The sequence below is a fragment of the Oryctolagus cuniculus genome, chromosome 7, assembly GCF_964237555.1.
Source record: "Oryctolagus cuniculus chromosome 7, mOryCun1.1, whole genome shotgun sequence".
Classification (NCBI taxonomy): domain Eukaryota; kingdom Metazoa; phylum Chordata; class Mammalia; order Lagomorpha; family Leporidae; genus Oryctolagus; species Oryctolagus cuniculus.
Window position 1 is genome coordinate 77502533 of NC_091438.1, and position 15166 is coordinate 77517698.

At 43.9% G+C, this 15166-nt stretch overlaps 1 protein-coding gene across 12 annotated transcripts in view; it reads right to left on the reverse strand.

Annotated features, from left to right (window-relative positions):
• Positions 1–15166, reverse strand: part of CCDC18 (coiled-coil domain containing 18) — a 137781-nt gene that overhangs the window by 108427 nt on the left and 14188 nt on the right. For all 12 annotated transcript variants that reach the window (XM_008264871.4, XM_051857475.2, XM_051857479.2 and 9 more), the window contains one exon: positions 3691–3787. In XM_008264871.4, the coding sequence (XP_008263093.2) occupies positions 3691–3787 (97 nt within the window). The remainder of the gene's footprint in view (positions 1–3690; positions 3788–15166) is intronic.

Below are 15166 nucleotides of genomic sequence, written 5' to 3' on the forward strand. Positions count from 1 at the left end.
TATTCACGCCCCGTGCTCTCTCTGCACGCGGCGGCTTCCGCGAGTAACACAGCGTAGCTTACGTGTCCACCACTAGCATTCAATCTAAGTTCCCCGGGCTAGCCTGGCGAATTCAACCCAGCGTACGTCTCCGCCCCACGGTTTGGCTTCCCGTCCTTTGCTCCCCGGGCTAATCAGACGGATCCCAACCTGGCTCACGTTTCAGCTTCTGGTTTCAACTTTTCGCCCCCTATTCCCGGGCTAACTTGAGAACCCCAAAGTGGCTTTCGTATCCGCCTCGGCCTGCACTCGCGGCTTCATTTTCCCTAACATTTTTCTCTACCCGGTATATTTCCCCCAGCTTTCCTCCAACAATATTCCTCATTTCTCCTGGCCTCTCCCCACAGTCCGCGTCCGAGTCTGTTTGTTCTAGCTTTCACTTTCGCTTTCGACCTTAGAGATTCCTCCCAGCTTCCCCCCGTAGTCCGTATCTGAGTCTATGCCTAGGCTTTCAATAGCTTCTTCCGGCACCCTTTTCGTCCGGCTTTTCCCTAGGCTGTTTGCTAGTCTCTCTCTCCGATATTTTCCCAGTTCTTCCCGTTTCTTCCCTCCTAAGTTTCATATCCGTCCTAGGTTTCCTATCCGAGCTAGGTTTCCTATCTGAGCTAGGTTTCCTATCCGAGTCACGGCACCATTATGTCGCTCCCCCTCTTCGTGGAGGAGCAACACAGGACCCTGCGCTGTTCTTTTCGTCTGCTCGGCCCTCCCCGGGTTTGCTGCTGGTTCTTCCCGGGTTGGCTACTATCCCTTCCACCTCCGTGGAAGGGCAGTTCCCCCTGGCCGCATTCCCCACTTCCGCAGGGGAGCGGCACACCGCCGGCCGGTTCTCTCGGGGGCTGCACGGGTTCCCTTAGATGTTCCCCATAGATGTTCCCGGTGCATGCCGTCTCTCTCCTCCTTTATAGTCCTCCTCCGCCAATCCCAACTCGGCTGCCCACACGCCGAGTACGCTGCTCTCCAATCAGGAGCAAGTCCTACAGTTTATTAGTTGAACTGGAGGCAGCTGTGCGGAAGCTGTTTACTTCTCTCCCAACGCCATGTTGTGGGAGAGCAGATGCATAGAATAAGTCTTAATTTCAGTAACTTAGTCCAGTCCGGATTGCTCCCCACAAACTTCTCTGCCAATTCCAAGGCTTGTACCACTTAAATACTGTCAACTCTTAGATCTGCAGCTCTAGTACAGATTTCAATGTCTGCAAGCAAACCTGTGGATACAATTGCCTCCTAGAAGCCAACATCTGGATTTCCTTACAGACACTTCCAAAGTAGAATGCATTGTCTTTATTTCCCAAACTATCCATATAGATGCATGATGCAACCTTCCACCAGTCACTCAAACCAGCAACCTAAAGACGCTATACTTTTCTCTCTCAAACAACCTGTTTCTAATATATTCAGGAGGTCATTAGATCCCATTGATTCTCCAGCTTTAACATCCCTCATGTCTGTCTCCTCAGACTCATCATCTTCAATATCTCTTGCCTGGTATCTCAGAGGATCCTGGACTTGTTTCTTCACTCTCAATATATCTTCACAACGATATGAGACTGAGCTTCATTTGATCATTTCTTCTGATAAATACTATTCAAGAGTATACCAACATCTTTGCAATATGGTAGCAGATCAAGGATTTCCTCTTCAGAGTTTATTAAACATCCCATCATGACACTCTACAATACTGATCACTTATTTTTATTATATTTTTTACTCTAAAATACTGAAATTACTGATTACATACTTGTCAACTGTGAGCTCTTCTCATTTCACTCTATTTGAAAGGCAGAGTTACAGGCCAGTGCAGCTCACTTGGCTAATCCTCCGCCTGCAGTGCCGGCACCCTGGGTTCTAGTTCTGGTTGGGGTGCCGGATTCTGTCCCGGTTGCTCCTCTTCCAGTCCAGCTCTCTGCTGTGGCCCAGGAAGGCAATGGAGGATGGCCCAAGTGCTTGGGCCCTGCACCCACATGGGAGACCAGGAGGAAGCACCTGGCTCCTGGCTTTGGATCGGCGTGGTGCGCTGTGGCCAGCGCACCAGCCGTAGCAGCCATTTGGGGGGTGAACCAATGGAAGGAAGACCTTTCTCTCTGTGTCTCTCTCTGTAACTCTGCCTGTCAAAAAATAAAAATAAATAAATAAATAAATAGAAAGAAAGAAAGAAAGAAAGAAAGAAAGAAAGAAAGAAAGAAAGAAAGAAAGAAAGAAAGAAAGAAAGAAAGGCAGAGTTACAGAAAGAGAGGGAGAGAGAGAGTGATCTTGCAATCACTGGTTCACTCCTCAAATGGCCATAACAGCTGGAGTCAGGCCAGACTGAAGCCAAGAGCTTCTTCTGGGTGGAGGGGCTCAAGCACTTGTGCCATCTTGTGCTGCCTTCCCAGGCACATTATTAGTGAGCTAGATCAGAAGTAGAGCATCCAGGTATTGACCAGGTGCAACTATGGGATGCTGGCATCGCAGGCAATGGCTTAACCCACTACACCAGTGCTGCTGCCAACTGTGAGCTCTTTAGAGTAAGAATCATGCTATTTATTACTAAATTGTTTTTTATTTATGTATTTATTTTATTTGAAAGAGCACAGATAAAGAGGGAGATACACACACACACACACACACATAGATCTTCCATCCACTAGTTCACTCCCGAAATGGAGACAGTGCCTGGTGCTGGGCCAGCTTGAAGTCAGGAGCCAGGAACTTCCTCTGGGTCTACCAAGTGACAGGGGCCCACGCATTCAGACCATCTTCTGCTGTCTTCCCGGATTCATTAGCAAGGAGTTGGATTAGAAGCAGAGCAGCCAGGACACAAACCAGCACTCCAATAAGAGATGCTGCAATTGCAAGCAACAGCTTAACCTGCTGCTGCCACAACACTGACCCCCATACCACTAAATCTCCTACAGTCTAGCACAGAACTTGGCATGTAAAAGGAACTCAGTAACTGTTTAGTAAGTGAACATCCTGTCATTATCTACACTCTGAATCTTCTTCTTCTACACTTCTCCTTCAATATTCTTTCCTCTGTCCTTCTCTTTTTTTGAACAGACTCATAAAGCAAAGGTGCTTTAATTATTGTCACAAGATGAAGTCTCTGATACCAGTATCTCTTTACCAGACCTCTCTTCTGAGATCAGTAGCTGAACATCCAATTTGTGTCCTTTATTCAGGCAGGTTTTATTATCACATGGTATTACCTAAAGATATTAAATGAATGTAAAAAAGTCACTATATTCCTATATGGAATCAGTTAAAGGAATCTTCACTCTGAGAAACAAATGTAGTCCCTCACTGGGTAGCAGGTTGAGGAAAACCAGTTGATGCCTCTGTAATCTAACTCTGTCTCCATTTTCGTTGAGGCGATGGAAATGAATTTCCTGTTTCTATTTGTCTAGCTCTAAATCTGTTCACCAATCCTATCTTTCTATATTTTGTTCCTTCTCTTACTTCTCTTTTCCCTCCTTGAATAATACAGTTTCTGCTGATAATAAAAAGACCGATGAACCCCATCCTTTACTAAAATTATAAATTCTTTAAGGATTTTATTATGAATGAAAGCATAAAATTACTCTTTTTGCCTACAAACAAACATTTTATTTTTACCTTTAGTTTTAGAATATGAACAGGAACACAAAACACTGAATTTACAAAACTGTCTTTTACCTTCTCCAGTTTTTGGGCCACTTTTTCCTTATACTGCTGGAAAGCTTTACTCAGCTCCTCAGCATTGTTAAGTGCTTCATTCCTCTGTCGTTCAGCTCTAAAGGTTAAAAGCAGATGATGAATAGCAGTGACGAATGCTCGGCAGTTGAACAATTAAGTTCCAAACTAATCTTTATTTAGTTACAAGGAATAATTAGAGAGAAGCATATTTTTGTACTAAAAAAGAGTATTAGGTTTAAACTGTAAAATGAAAACAATAGAGTACACTATAATCATTTTCTCTATCAATATGAAAAATAAAGCACAAAACACTTCTAAACTCTGAAATAGATACCAATTCTTATATGTTGGCAGGTTGTTTTCTCTTTTTTTCCCTTACCTGGAAAAGATTAGGGAAGTAGCCTGAGGCTGAATGATAATAGAATCCAGTCACTATTTAGAATACCAAAGATACTAAGTAAACTGTACAACCCACACAAAGGCAAAGTAAATTTTCAAAGATATTTCAAAGAACAGTAACTTTACTGACACAACACATAAAATATGAACAAATGAACAACAAAAATGTCCAACTATCACCAAGCACTATTTAAGCCCAAACTTGCTACCTTACCTCTTTGATGAAACTGACCATTCCTCATATTTATCATACTGGATTGAGAATACTAGGTTAGAACTTGATCAATATCACATTTATGCCTCAGAACTTCTTTTGTATTTAAATCTATTTGGTGTGGTGTAGTGGGTTAAGCTGCCATCTGCAATGTCGGCATCCCATATAAGCAATGGTTAGAGTCCTGACTGCTCCACTTTTGATTCATCTCCCTGCTAATGCGCCTGGGGAAGCAGTGGAAGATGGCTCAAGTGCTTGGGCTCCTGCACCCATGTGGGAGACGGGAGAAGCTCCTGGTTCCTGGCTTTGGCCTGGCCGAGCCCCCACCATTGTGGCCATTAGGGGAGTGAACCAGTGGTTGGAAGATCTTTCTCTCCTCTCTCTGTGTGACTCTGCCTTTCAAACATATAAATTTTTTTTTTTTTTTTTTGACAGGCAGAGTGGACAGTGAGAGAGAGAGAGACAGAGAGAAAGGTCTTCCTTTGCCGTTGGTTCACCCTCCAGTGGCCGCCGCGGCTGGCGCGCTGCGGCCGGCACCTCGCTGATCCGATGGCAGGAGCCAGGAGCCAGGTGCTTTTCCTGGTCTCCCATGGGGTGCAGGGCCCAAGCACCTGGGCCATCCTCCACTGCACTCCCTGGCCACAGCAGAGGGCTGGCCTGGAAGAGGGGCAACCGGGACAGAATCCGGCGCCCCGACCGGGACTAGAACCCGGTGTGCCGGCGCCGCTAGGCGGAGGATTAGCCTAGTGAGCCGCGGCGCCGGCCTCAAACATATAAATTTTTAAAAAGGTGGGTGGAGGGGAGGGCAGGCTAAATCTATTCCCACCACATTCTTTCTAGTGTAAATGAAGTTACAGTACCTCGTCTTTTACCCAAAGTGAGTTGAGTTAATCTATACTCTAGAACCAACTCTCCTCTCAGGAATTTATCATCTGTATTTACCGCTATCATTCTTCTTTTCAAGCCAAACTTCTTTACCTCAATTAAAAAAAAAAAACATGGCATTCCATCCACAGAGAGAAGTATGGGTAAATATATCCATATATACCCAATTCAGCTCTAATGAGTCTTAACTCTGTGCCTCCAGGTAGCCTTTATTTTAAGCAAACAAAATTGTAACTCCGCTTTGGTCTACAACTTTTAAATTGCCTCATCTAGGGGCCAGCGCTGTGGCATAGCAGGTAAAGCCACTGCCTGCAGTGCCGGCATCTGGTGGTTCAAGTCCTGGATGCTCCACTTCTTTTTTTTTTTTTTTTTTTTTAAGATTTATTTTATTTATTTGAAAGACAGAGTTATGAGAGAGGTAGAGAGAGAGAGAGAGAGAGAGGTCTTCCATCCACTGGTTCACTCCCCAGATGGCCCCAACGGCCGGAGCTGCACCGATCTGAAGCCAGGAGCCAGGAGCTTCTTCCGGGTCTCCCACGTGGGTACAGGGGCCTAAGGACTTGGGCCATCCTCTACTGCTCTCCCAGGCCAAAGCAGAGAGCTGGATCGGAAGAGGAGCAGCCAGGACTAGAACCGGCGCCCACATGGGATGCCGGCGCTTCAGGCCAGGGCGTTAACCCGCTGCGCCACAGCACTGGCCCCCTGCTCCACTTCTGATCCAGCTCTCTGCTAATGATCTGGGAAAGCAGAAGATGGCCCAAGCCCTTGGGCCCCTGCACCCACATGGGAGACCCAGAGGAAGCTCCTGGCTCTTGGCTTTGGATCGGTGCAGTTCTGCCCATTGCAGCCATCTGGGGAATGAACCAGCAGATGGAAGACACCCCCCTTCTCTTTCTCTCTTTCTCTTTCTCCCCCCTCCCTGCCTCTCTGTAACTACTATGACTTTCAAATAAACAGATAAATCTTTAAAAGAAAATTGCCTCATCTATTCTTGGATCTTTGTTCTTCCTCATAATTTTTAAGATAGGTTCATTAAGTTCTACCAAAATCCTGTTGGGATACTTGTGGGGAGCAACTGGGAGCAACTCAGACTAGACTAAGTTACTGGAATTAAGACTTATTCTATGCATCTGCTCTCCCACAATATGGCGCTGGGAGAGGAGAAAACAGCTTCTACGCAGCTGCCTCTTGCCAACTTGAGTGATGACCTCCAGGAGCTGATCCTGCTCCTGATTGGAGGAGAGCAGCGTACTCGGCGTGTGGGCAGCCGAGTTGGGATTGGTGGAAAAGGACTATAAAGGAGGAGAGAGACAACATGCACCAGGAACATCTAAGGGGAACACCTGTGCAGCCCCCGAGAGAGCCGGCCGGCGGTGTGCCGCTCCCCCGCGGAAGTGGGGAATGTGGCAGGGGGAACTGCCCTTCCACGGAGGTGGAAGGGACAGCAGCCAACCCGGGAAGAACCAGCAGCAAACCCGGGGAGGGCCGAGCAGACGAAAGAACAGCGCAGGGTCCTGTGTCGTTCCTCCACGAAGACGGGGAGCGACATAATGGTGCCGTGACTCGGATATGAAGCCTAGGCAGGGTTTAGTGTCGTTCCTCCACGAAGAGGGGGAGCGACATAATGGTGCCGTGACTCGGATATGAAGCCTAGGCAGGGTTTAGTGTCGTTCCTCCACGAAGAGGGGGAGCGACAGATACTAACTGAACATATAAATTATTTTGAGAAGATTTGACATTTTCTTTCAAAAATTTATTTATTTACTTGAGGATCAGAGAGGGAGAAAGAGAGAGAGAGATCTTCCATCTGCTGGTTCATTCCCCAGATGTCTGCAACATCTGGGGTTGGGCCAAGCTGAAGCCAGGAGCTTCTTTCAGGTCTCCCACATGCGTAGCAGGGATCTGAGTACTTTGGTCTTCTTCCACTGCCTGTCCTAGGCCATTAGCAGGGAGCTGGATCAGAAATAAAGCAGCTGGGACACAAATCTATACCCAAATGGGATGGTAGCATTGCAGGCATTGGCTTTACCCACTATGTCACAGTGCTGGCCCCAAATCTGACATTTTTATAATAGATTTCCTTCTAAAAAAAATGGCATACTTGTGTATCTAGATAAGTCCTTCTATTATTATTTATTTGAAAGACAAAAGTTACAGAGAGAGGTAGAGACGGGCTGGGGGAGGTCTTCCATCCACTGGTTCACTCCCCAAATGGCTGCAATGGCTAGAGCTGCGCTGATCAGAAACCAGGAGCCAGGAACAACTTCTGGGTCTCCCATGTTGAGGGCAGGGGCGCAAGGACTTGAGCAATCCTTCCACTGCTTACCAGGTGCATTAGAGTGGAGCTGGATCATAAGAGGAGCAGCCAGGACTTGAACCGGGGCCCATATGGGATGGATCCCTGTGCTTCAGCTGGGGCTTTAACCTGCTATGCCACAGTGCTGGCCCCTCTAGGTAAGTCTTACAAGATCTTCTTTTAAGACTTTCAGTGGCCGGCACCGCAGCTCAATAGGCTAATCCTCCGCCTGCAGCGCCAGCACCCCAGGTTCTAGTCCTGGTTGGGGCGCCAGATTCTGTCCCGGTTGCCCCTCTTCCAGGCCAGCTCTCTGCTGTGGCCCAGGAGTACAGTGGAGGATGGCCCAAGTGCTTGGGCCCTGCACTCACATTGGAGACCAAGAGGAAGCACCGGGCTTCTGGCTTCAGATCAGCGCGGTGCGCTGTCCGCAGCGGCCATTGGAGGGTGAACCAACGGTAAAAGGAAGACCTTTCTCTTCCTCTCTCTCTCTCTCTCTCCCTCTCCCTCTCTCCCTCTCTGTCCGCTCTGCCTGTCAAAAAAAAAAAAAAAAAAAAAAAAAGAGAGAGAGAGAGAGAGAGACTTTCAGTAAGGTTTCATAGTATTCTCCACTATATTAAGGATGTCTTTTTATTCTGATGTTTGGACATCTGGGTTGTTAGTGACCTCAGAGAGACTGCTAAGACCAGAATGAGCCAGTTCTTAGAGATTATAAACTTGAGTGTAACTTTCATGAATCAACTGACCAAACCAGAACCCACTCTTCATCCTTCACATCTGGCTCCTATGCTTGGGGCTAATATTCCACTACCTTAATCACTTCAGGGCCAAGCACCAGACTTCTTAGGGCAGCCCTTACAATCCAGAACCCACTGAAACTATTCAAAATAGCCAATCTTGAACCTCTTTACTCTGCCTCACCTGTTCCGTCTCTTGCAAATCACAATAAAGGCTATTGGCCACATCTTCTTCCCATTCCTCCTGTCTCCTTACTGACCAGGATGCCTTCCCATTTAGGCCCTCTACATGCATATTATGTCTACTGTTTCTAGCACTCTATGAGTATAATAACTTCTTTCTCCATGGCAGTCATGTGTCTGTGATAAACCTGATTAAAACAAATCCTAGGGGCCGGCTCCATGGCACAGGTTAATCCTCTGCCTGCAGCACTGGCAACGCATATGGGATGCAGGCACTGCAGGTGGCAGCTTTACACACTATGCCACAGCGCCGGCCCCTCTTTTTTTTTTTTTTTTTTTTTTAATAATGTTATCTATCTATCTATCTATCTATTTATTGTAAAGATTTTATTGGGGCCGGCGCTGTGGCGCAGCAGGTTAACACCCTGGCCTGAAGCACCAGCAGCCCATATGGGCGCCAGTTCTAGTCCTGGCTGCTCCTCTTCTGATCCAGCTCTCTGCTATGGCCTGGAAAAACAGTAGAAGATGGCCCAAATGCTTGGGCCTCTGTACCCATGTGGGAGACCCGGAAGAAGCTCCTGGCTTCAGATCAGTACAGCTCCAGCCATTGCAACCATCTGGGAGTGAATCAACAGACAGAAGAGCTTTTTCTCTGTCTCTCCCTCTCACTGTCTGTAACTCTACCTCTCAAATAAATAAATAAAATTTAAAAAAAAAAACAAATCCTGGGTCCATAAAGACTATACATCTCTGCAGATTTACTTCTTATTTATAGTCTTCTTGAGTTTATTATGTAAAATATAGACGTTTCCAGTGAATTGAATTTCTGTGTATGTGTGATGTAACTACCACTCAGCTCAAACAGAAACCATTTCCAGCACCCCAAAAGGTTTCCATGTATACCCTTCCAGTGAATACTCCAAGAGGTAAGCACTATTTGTTATTTTGACAACACACATTAATTTTGCTTATCTTAGACTTCTTATGGAATTTTAGTTTTCTTTTGTGTCTGGCTTCTTTTGTTTAATCTTGTAACTGTGATATCCATTCATTTTGTCACATAGCTGTAGTTGCTCTTTTTCACTGATGCATGTATTTCACTATGTAGATATATCACAGTTTATTTATTCTACTGTTGGTAAAAATTTAGTGATCACAAAAAGGTTACTTTGAACAACCTTGTGCATGTCTTGTAATAGATACAGGGATTCATTTCTGCTGCAGTAGATGATGGATCATAGGGAGAGCTTACTTTTAGCTTTGGCATAAAGTGGTTCTACCAATTTATTTATTTAATTTTTTTAAGATTTTATTTATCTGAGAGATACAGTTACAGACAGTGAGAGAGAGAGAGAGACAGAAAGGTCTTCCATCTGCTGGTTCACTCCCCAAATGACCACAATGGCTGGAGCTGGGCTGATCCAAAGCCAGGAGCCAGGAGCTTCTTCCAGGTCTCCCACATGGAAGCAGGAGCCAAGCGCTTGGGCCATCTTCTACTGCTTTCCCAGGCCATAGCAGAGAGCTGGATTGGAAGAGCAGTGGGGACTAGAATGGGCACCCATATGGGATGCTGGCGCTGCAGATGAAGGATTAACCTTCTATACAACAGCACAGCCCCCTGTTCTACCAATTTATATTCCCACTAAAAATGCATGAGAATTCCAACTGCTCAACACTTTCACTAAAATTTATTATGGTAAGTCTTCTTCACTTTAAACAATGTGAGCCAAAGTGACTCTGATGTTTCTTTCTGTAACCAACATTATTTTGACTAGTTTATAGATTTGTAGGGGCTGGCATTGTGGTACAGGTTATGCTGCCACCTGCAATGCTGGCATCCCATATGGGCACCAGTTCAAATCCCCGCTGCTCCACTCCCAATCTAGCTCCCTTTTAATGTGCCTGGGAAAGTAGGGGAGGATGGCCCAAATGCTTGGGCCCCTGTCATCCATGTGGGAGACCTGGAAGAAGCTCCTTGCTCCTGGCTTTAGCCACTGTGGCCATTTGGGAATTGAAGCAGTGGACGGAAGATCTCTTTTTCTCTGTCTCTCCCTCTCTCTAAGTCTGCCTTTCAAATAAGTAAATCTTCAAAAATATAGAGATTTGTAGGCAGATTTTTAAATTATGAATTTCATCTCTCTCTTAGCTCCTGACCTTGGCCTAGTGTGGCCTGGCTGTTGCAGGCACTGTGAAAGTGAATCAGTGAATGGAAGATCACTCTCTGTCTTCCCTCTGCCTTTAAAAAAAAAAAAAAAAAATTCCACTAAGAAGATCATTTGTTGTAGCTTATAAGCAGTGACATGTAGTATTTATTATTCAGTTCTAAAAGTTTTGTAATTTTCATAGTAATTCCTCCAGTGGCCAAGGAACACCAATAAAGCTAGTTTGAAATTTCCAAACAGGGATAGGCATTTAGCCTAGCAATTAAGACATCCATATCCTGTATCAGAGTATTTGAGTTCAATTCCTAGTTCTGATTCCTGATTGCAACTTCTTGTTAATACAGACCCTGGTAGGCAGTGTTGAAGACTCAAGTAATTGAGTTTTTGCCACCCATATGGACAACTTGTACGATGTTCCCAGCTCCTGGTCCTAGTCCTGGCCGTTCCAGGTATGTGGATGTCAATCTATGTTTCTTTGCCCCTCAAATAGATAAATAAAAATTTAAAAATATCTTTTTCCAAATCTACAAGACTTTAAATTACTGGATTCTCTTATTTATGTGTTTGCTTTACTTATTTGAAAGGCAGAGAGACAATAAGAGAGATGTCTCATCCATTGGTCCAATCTCTAATGGCCCGCAGTAGCCAGGGCTGGGCCAGACCAAAGCCAAGAACCAGGAACTCTATTCAGATCTTCACTGGGGTGGCAGAGATCCAAGTGCTTGGGCCATCATCTGCTACTTCTATGCACATTAGTGAAACATTGGATCACAAGCAGAGGCGGGGGGCCGGCACTGTGGAAAAGTAGGCTAAGGCTTTGCCTGCGGTGCTGGCATCACATATATGTCTGGTTTGTGTCCCAGCTGCACTTCTTTAGATCCAACTCCCTGCTAATGGCCTGGGAAAGCAGTGGAATTTGGCCCAAGTACTTGGGCTCCTGTACCCACATGGGAAACCCAGCAGAAGCTCTTGGCTCCTGGCTTCTCATCAGCCCAGCTCTGGCTATTGCAGCCACTTGGGCAGTGAACCAGAGGATGGAAGACCTTTCTGTCTCTCCCTCTCTCTGTCTGTAACTCTACCGCTCAAATAAATGAATAAATCTTAAAAAAAAAAAAAAAAGCAGAGGTAGAACTTAATCTCAGGCACGCCAGTATGGGACATGGGTGTCCCAAGCAGCAACCTAACCCACTGCGCCACAATGCCTGTCCCAAAATCCAAATTCATAAATTGTTGACTATAAGGTTCCATATGCATATCTATTAAATCAAGATTAATATTGCTGGAGCCAGTGCTGCAGCATAGCGGGTAAAACCGCTGCCTGTAGTGCCGGCATCCCATATGGGTGTCGGTTTAAATCCTGGCTGCTCTCCTTTCCATCCAGCTCTCTGCTATGGCCTGAGAATGTAGTAGAAGATGGCCCAAGTCCTTGAGTCCCTGCACCTGTGTGGGAGACCTCCTGCCTCCTGGCTTCAGATCCACAAGGCTCTGACATTGCAGCCAACTAGAGAGTGAACCAGCAGTTGGAAGACCTCTCTCTCTGCCTCTACTTCTCTCTCTGTGTAACTCTGACTTTCAAAGAAATAAATAAATTTTTTAAAAAGGATTAATAATTGCCAATTCAGATCTATAGATCTTTACTTTTTTGTTTAACAATTTCTGATAAATGTGTGAAAATTTCCCCTGTATGATTATAGATTTTTTTTCAATTCTTTTAGATATTCTGATAGTTTCTTTGTATATTTTGGGACTACATGGTTAGCTATATCCAAGATTAGACTTTATGTCTTTGTGGTTGTTACTTAAATGTTATATAAGTATCATCTTTAACTCCAGTAATGCTTGTTTCATTTAAGTCTAGCCTATGTGACACTAAAAGTAGTTTTAGTAACTTTGTCTTGGTGAATAAGAAGGTACTTCAAAAAGTTCATGGAAAATGGAAGTAAATGTTTATTTTGCTGCAGAAAAAATTTTAAATCCACAGTTTTTTCATAGCATATTTTCCATGAAGTTCCCACATATTTACCTGAAATGTTTTTCCATTCTTTTCCATGTCACTTGTAAGAACTATAAAGCTAAACAACCTACCTTTACACTGGTTTTTTAATCTATTATGAATAATCTTTGGCACCCAAAAAATTCCTTGCAAAGGTTTCATCTTTCAAATCTCAGAATGCATTATTCTGTTTGTGCTAGTATAACGGAATACTAAAGACTAGGAAATTTATAAAGAACAGAAATATTTTTCTCACAGTTCTGGAGGCTGGGAAGTCCAAGGTCAAGGCACCAGGGAAGTTATGGCCCATTCTTTCTCTCTGCTTCTAAGAGAGCACCAGACATTAAGTTGCTGTGGTCTCACATAGCAGAACACAGAAGGGCCAAAAAGGAGCAAACTCCCTCTATTGAGGCTTCTTTTTTTTTTTTTAGATTTATTTATTTATTTGAAAGAATTACAGAGAGAGAGAGAGAAAGAAAAAGAAAGAAAGAGAAAGAAAGAGAGAGAAAGAGAAAGAGAGAGAAAGAGAAAGAGAGAGAAAGAGAAAGAGAGAGAAAGAGAGAGAAAGAGAAAGAGAGAGAAAGAAAGATCAATCGATCGATCTTCCACCCATTGGTTCACTCCCTAGATGACAAGGCTGGGCCAGACCAAAACCAAGAGGCACGAGCTTCTTCCAGGTCTCCAATGTGGATGCAGGAGCCCAAACACTTGGGCCACCTTCTGCTGCTTTCCCAGTGCATTAGCAGGGAGCTGGATTGGAAGTGAAGCAGCCAGGACTCAAATGAGTGCCCATATGGGATATCGGCACTGCAGACAGGGACTTAACCCACTACCCCATAGCACTTGCCCCCGTAAGGCTTTTTACAATAGCATTAATTCATTCATGAGGGCACAGCCCTAATGACCAAAACACCTCCCAAACAGTCCCACTTCCAAACACTGTTACATTGAAGAGTGCATTTCCATGAACACATGAATTCGGGGAGATACATTCAGAGCATAGCAAAATGTCAACATTCATTCATTCTAGTTCTTCAAAAAGCTCAACGTGTCATATCATACATCTACCAAAAAATCTCAACTGTCTATTTATGCTCTTCAGAAGAAAACACAAATTCTTTAGTCTAATACAAAAAGCCTTTTACTGTTTAATCCAGTCTATCTTTCTCAACTCAAGAAAACTACATCTATGTACTTTTTTTCTTAAAACATTTTATTTATTTATTTATTTGAGAGGTAGAGTCATACAGTGAGAGGGAGAGACAGAGAGAGGTCTTCCTTCCATTGGTTCACTCCCCAGATGGAGCCAACGGCTAGAGCTGTGCCTATCAGAAGCCAGGAGCCAGGTGCTTCTTCCTTGTCTCCCATGCGGGTGCAGGAGCCCAAGCACTTGAGCCATCTTCTACTGTTTTCCCAGGCCATAGCAGAGAGCTGGATTGGAAGAGGAGTAGCTGGGACTAGAACCAGTGCCCATATGGGATGCCAGCACCGCAGGTAGAGAAAACATACTGCACCACGGAGCCAGCCCCCTACGTACTTCTAAGTACATAAAACTACTAAGGGTTCTTAAGCAATCACACTATTTATACTTTGATATCTTTGCACTTGCTGCCCCGAACATGTCTAACTGCATGTATTCACCTTGTGAAAGCAAAGTTAACATACTACCCTATAATATTTTTACCTAATTCGAGGAAACTATTGGCTCTTTCTCTAAACTTATTCTTAGCAATTATATGATGAATTTAGTCGTCAAGTCTTATCTATTTTAAGTAACCATGTACACAATTTATCTGAATTTTAAAGTATTTAACCACATAGCATATGCAAAAGCTACATTACGCTAGTAGTTATTATTCAATTAGTACCTTACATTTCTTTTTCATTTAATCTTCATATCTATCCATAACAAGAAAATATCTTGATATATTAAATGAAAAAATTGAGGTTTGGAAAGGCTGAAACTTTTGCCCATGGTAACAAAGCCACTAAGAGGTAAAATCTAGATGTCTGACTTCAAATTCTAAACATTTTCCACTAAGCCATACTGTCTACCAAATACATACCATAACATTAATGAGTCTAAGGAAATAGTGTTCATAAAATGCAAATTTATTTACATTAAAAAAATGACTCATAAGCAAATACTTAACCTATTCATTATAACTTAAAAAATACTTTCCTCATAACCTAATTGGTAGAATAAATTAAATCATAAATCTTTAAAATATATTTTTGTGAAAGGATATAAAAATGCAAATTATTATTTTACCCCAGGTATAAACTGCTATAATCATATTATGTTGCAAAATTTCATTAGTGTATACTCAGAAGTTTTGTGTTTTTTTTTTCTTTTTAGAAAAAAAAAAGATTTGTTTTATTTATTTGAAAGGAAGAGTTACAGAAAGAGAGGGAAAGACAGAGAGATCTTCCATCCTCTGGTTCACTTCTCAAATGGCTGCAGTGGCCAGGGAGGCCAGGAGGCTGGACCTCCATTCAGGTCTCCGGCATGGGTGGCAGGGGCCCAAGTACTTAGGCCATCTACTTAGAAGTTTTAAATCTTTGTTAATTTAGAAGTCAACTGGCATTGAAAGTTAATGCTTCATTGGT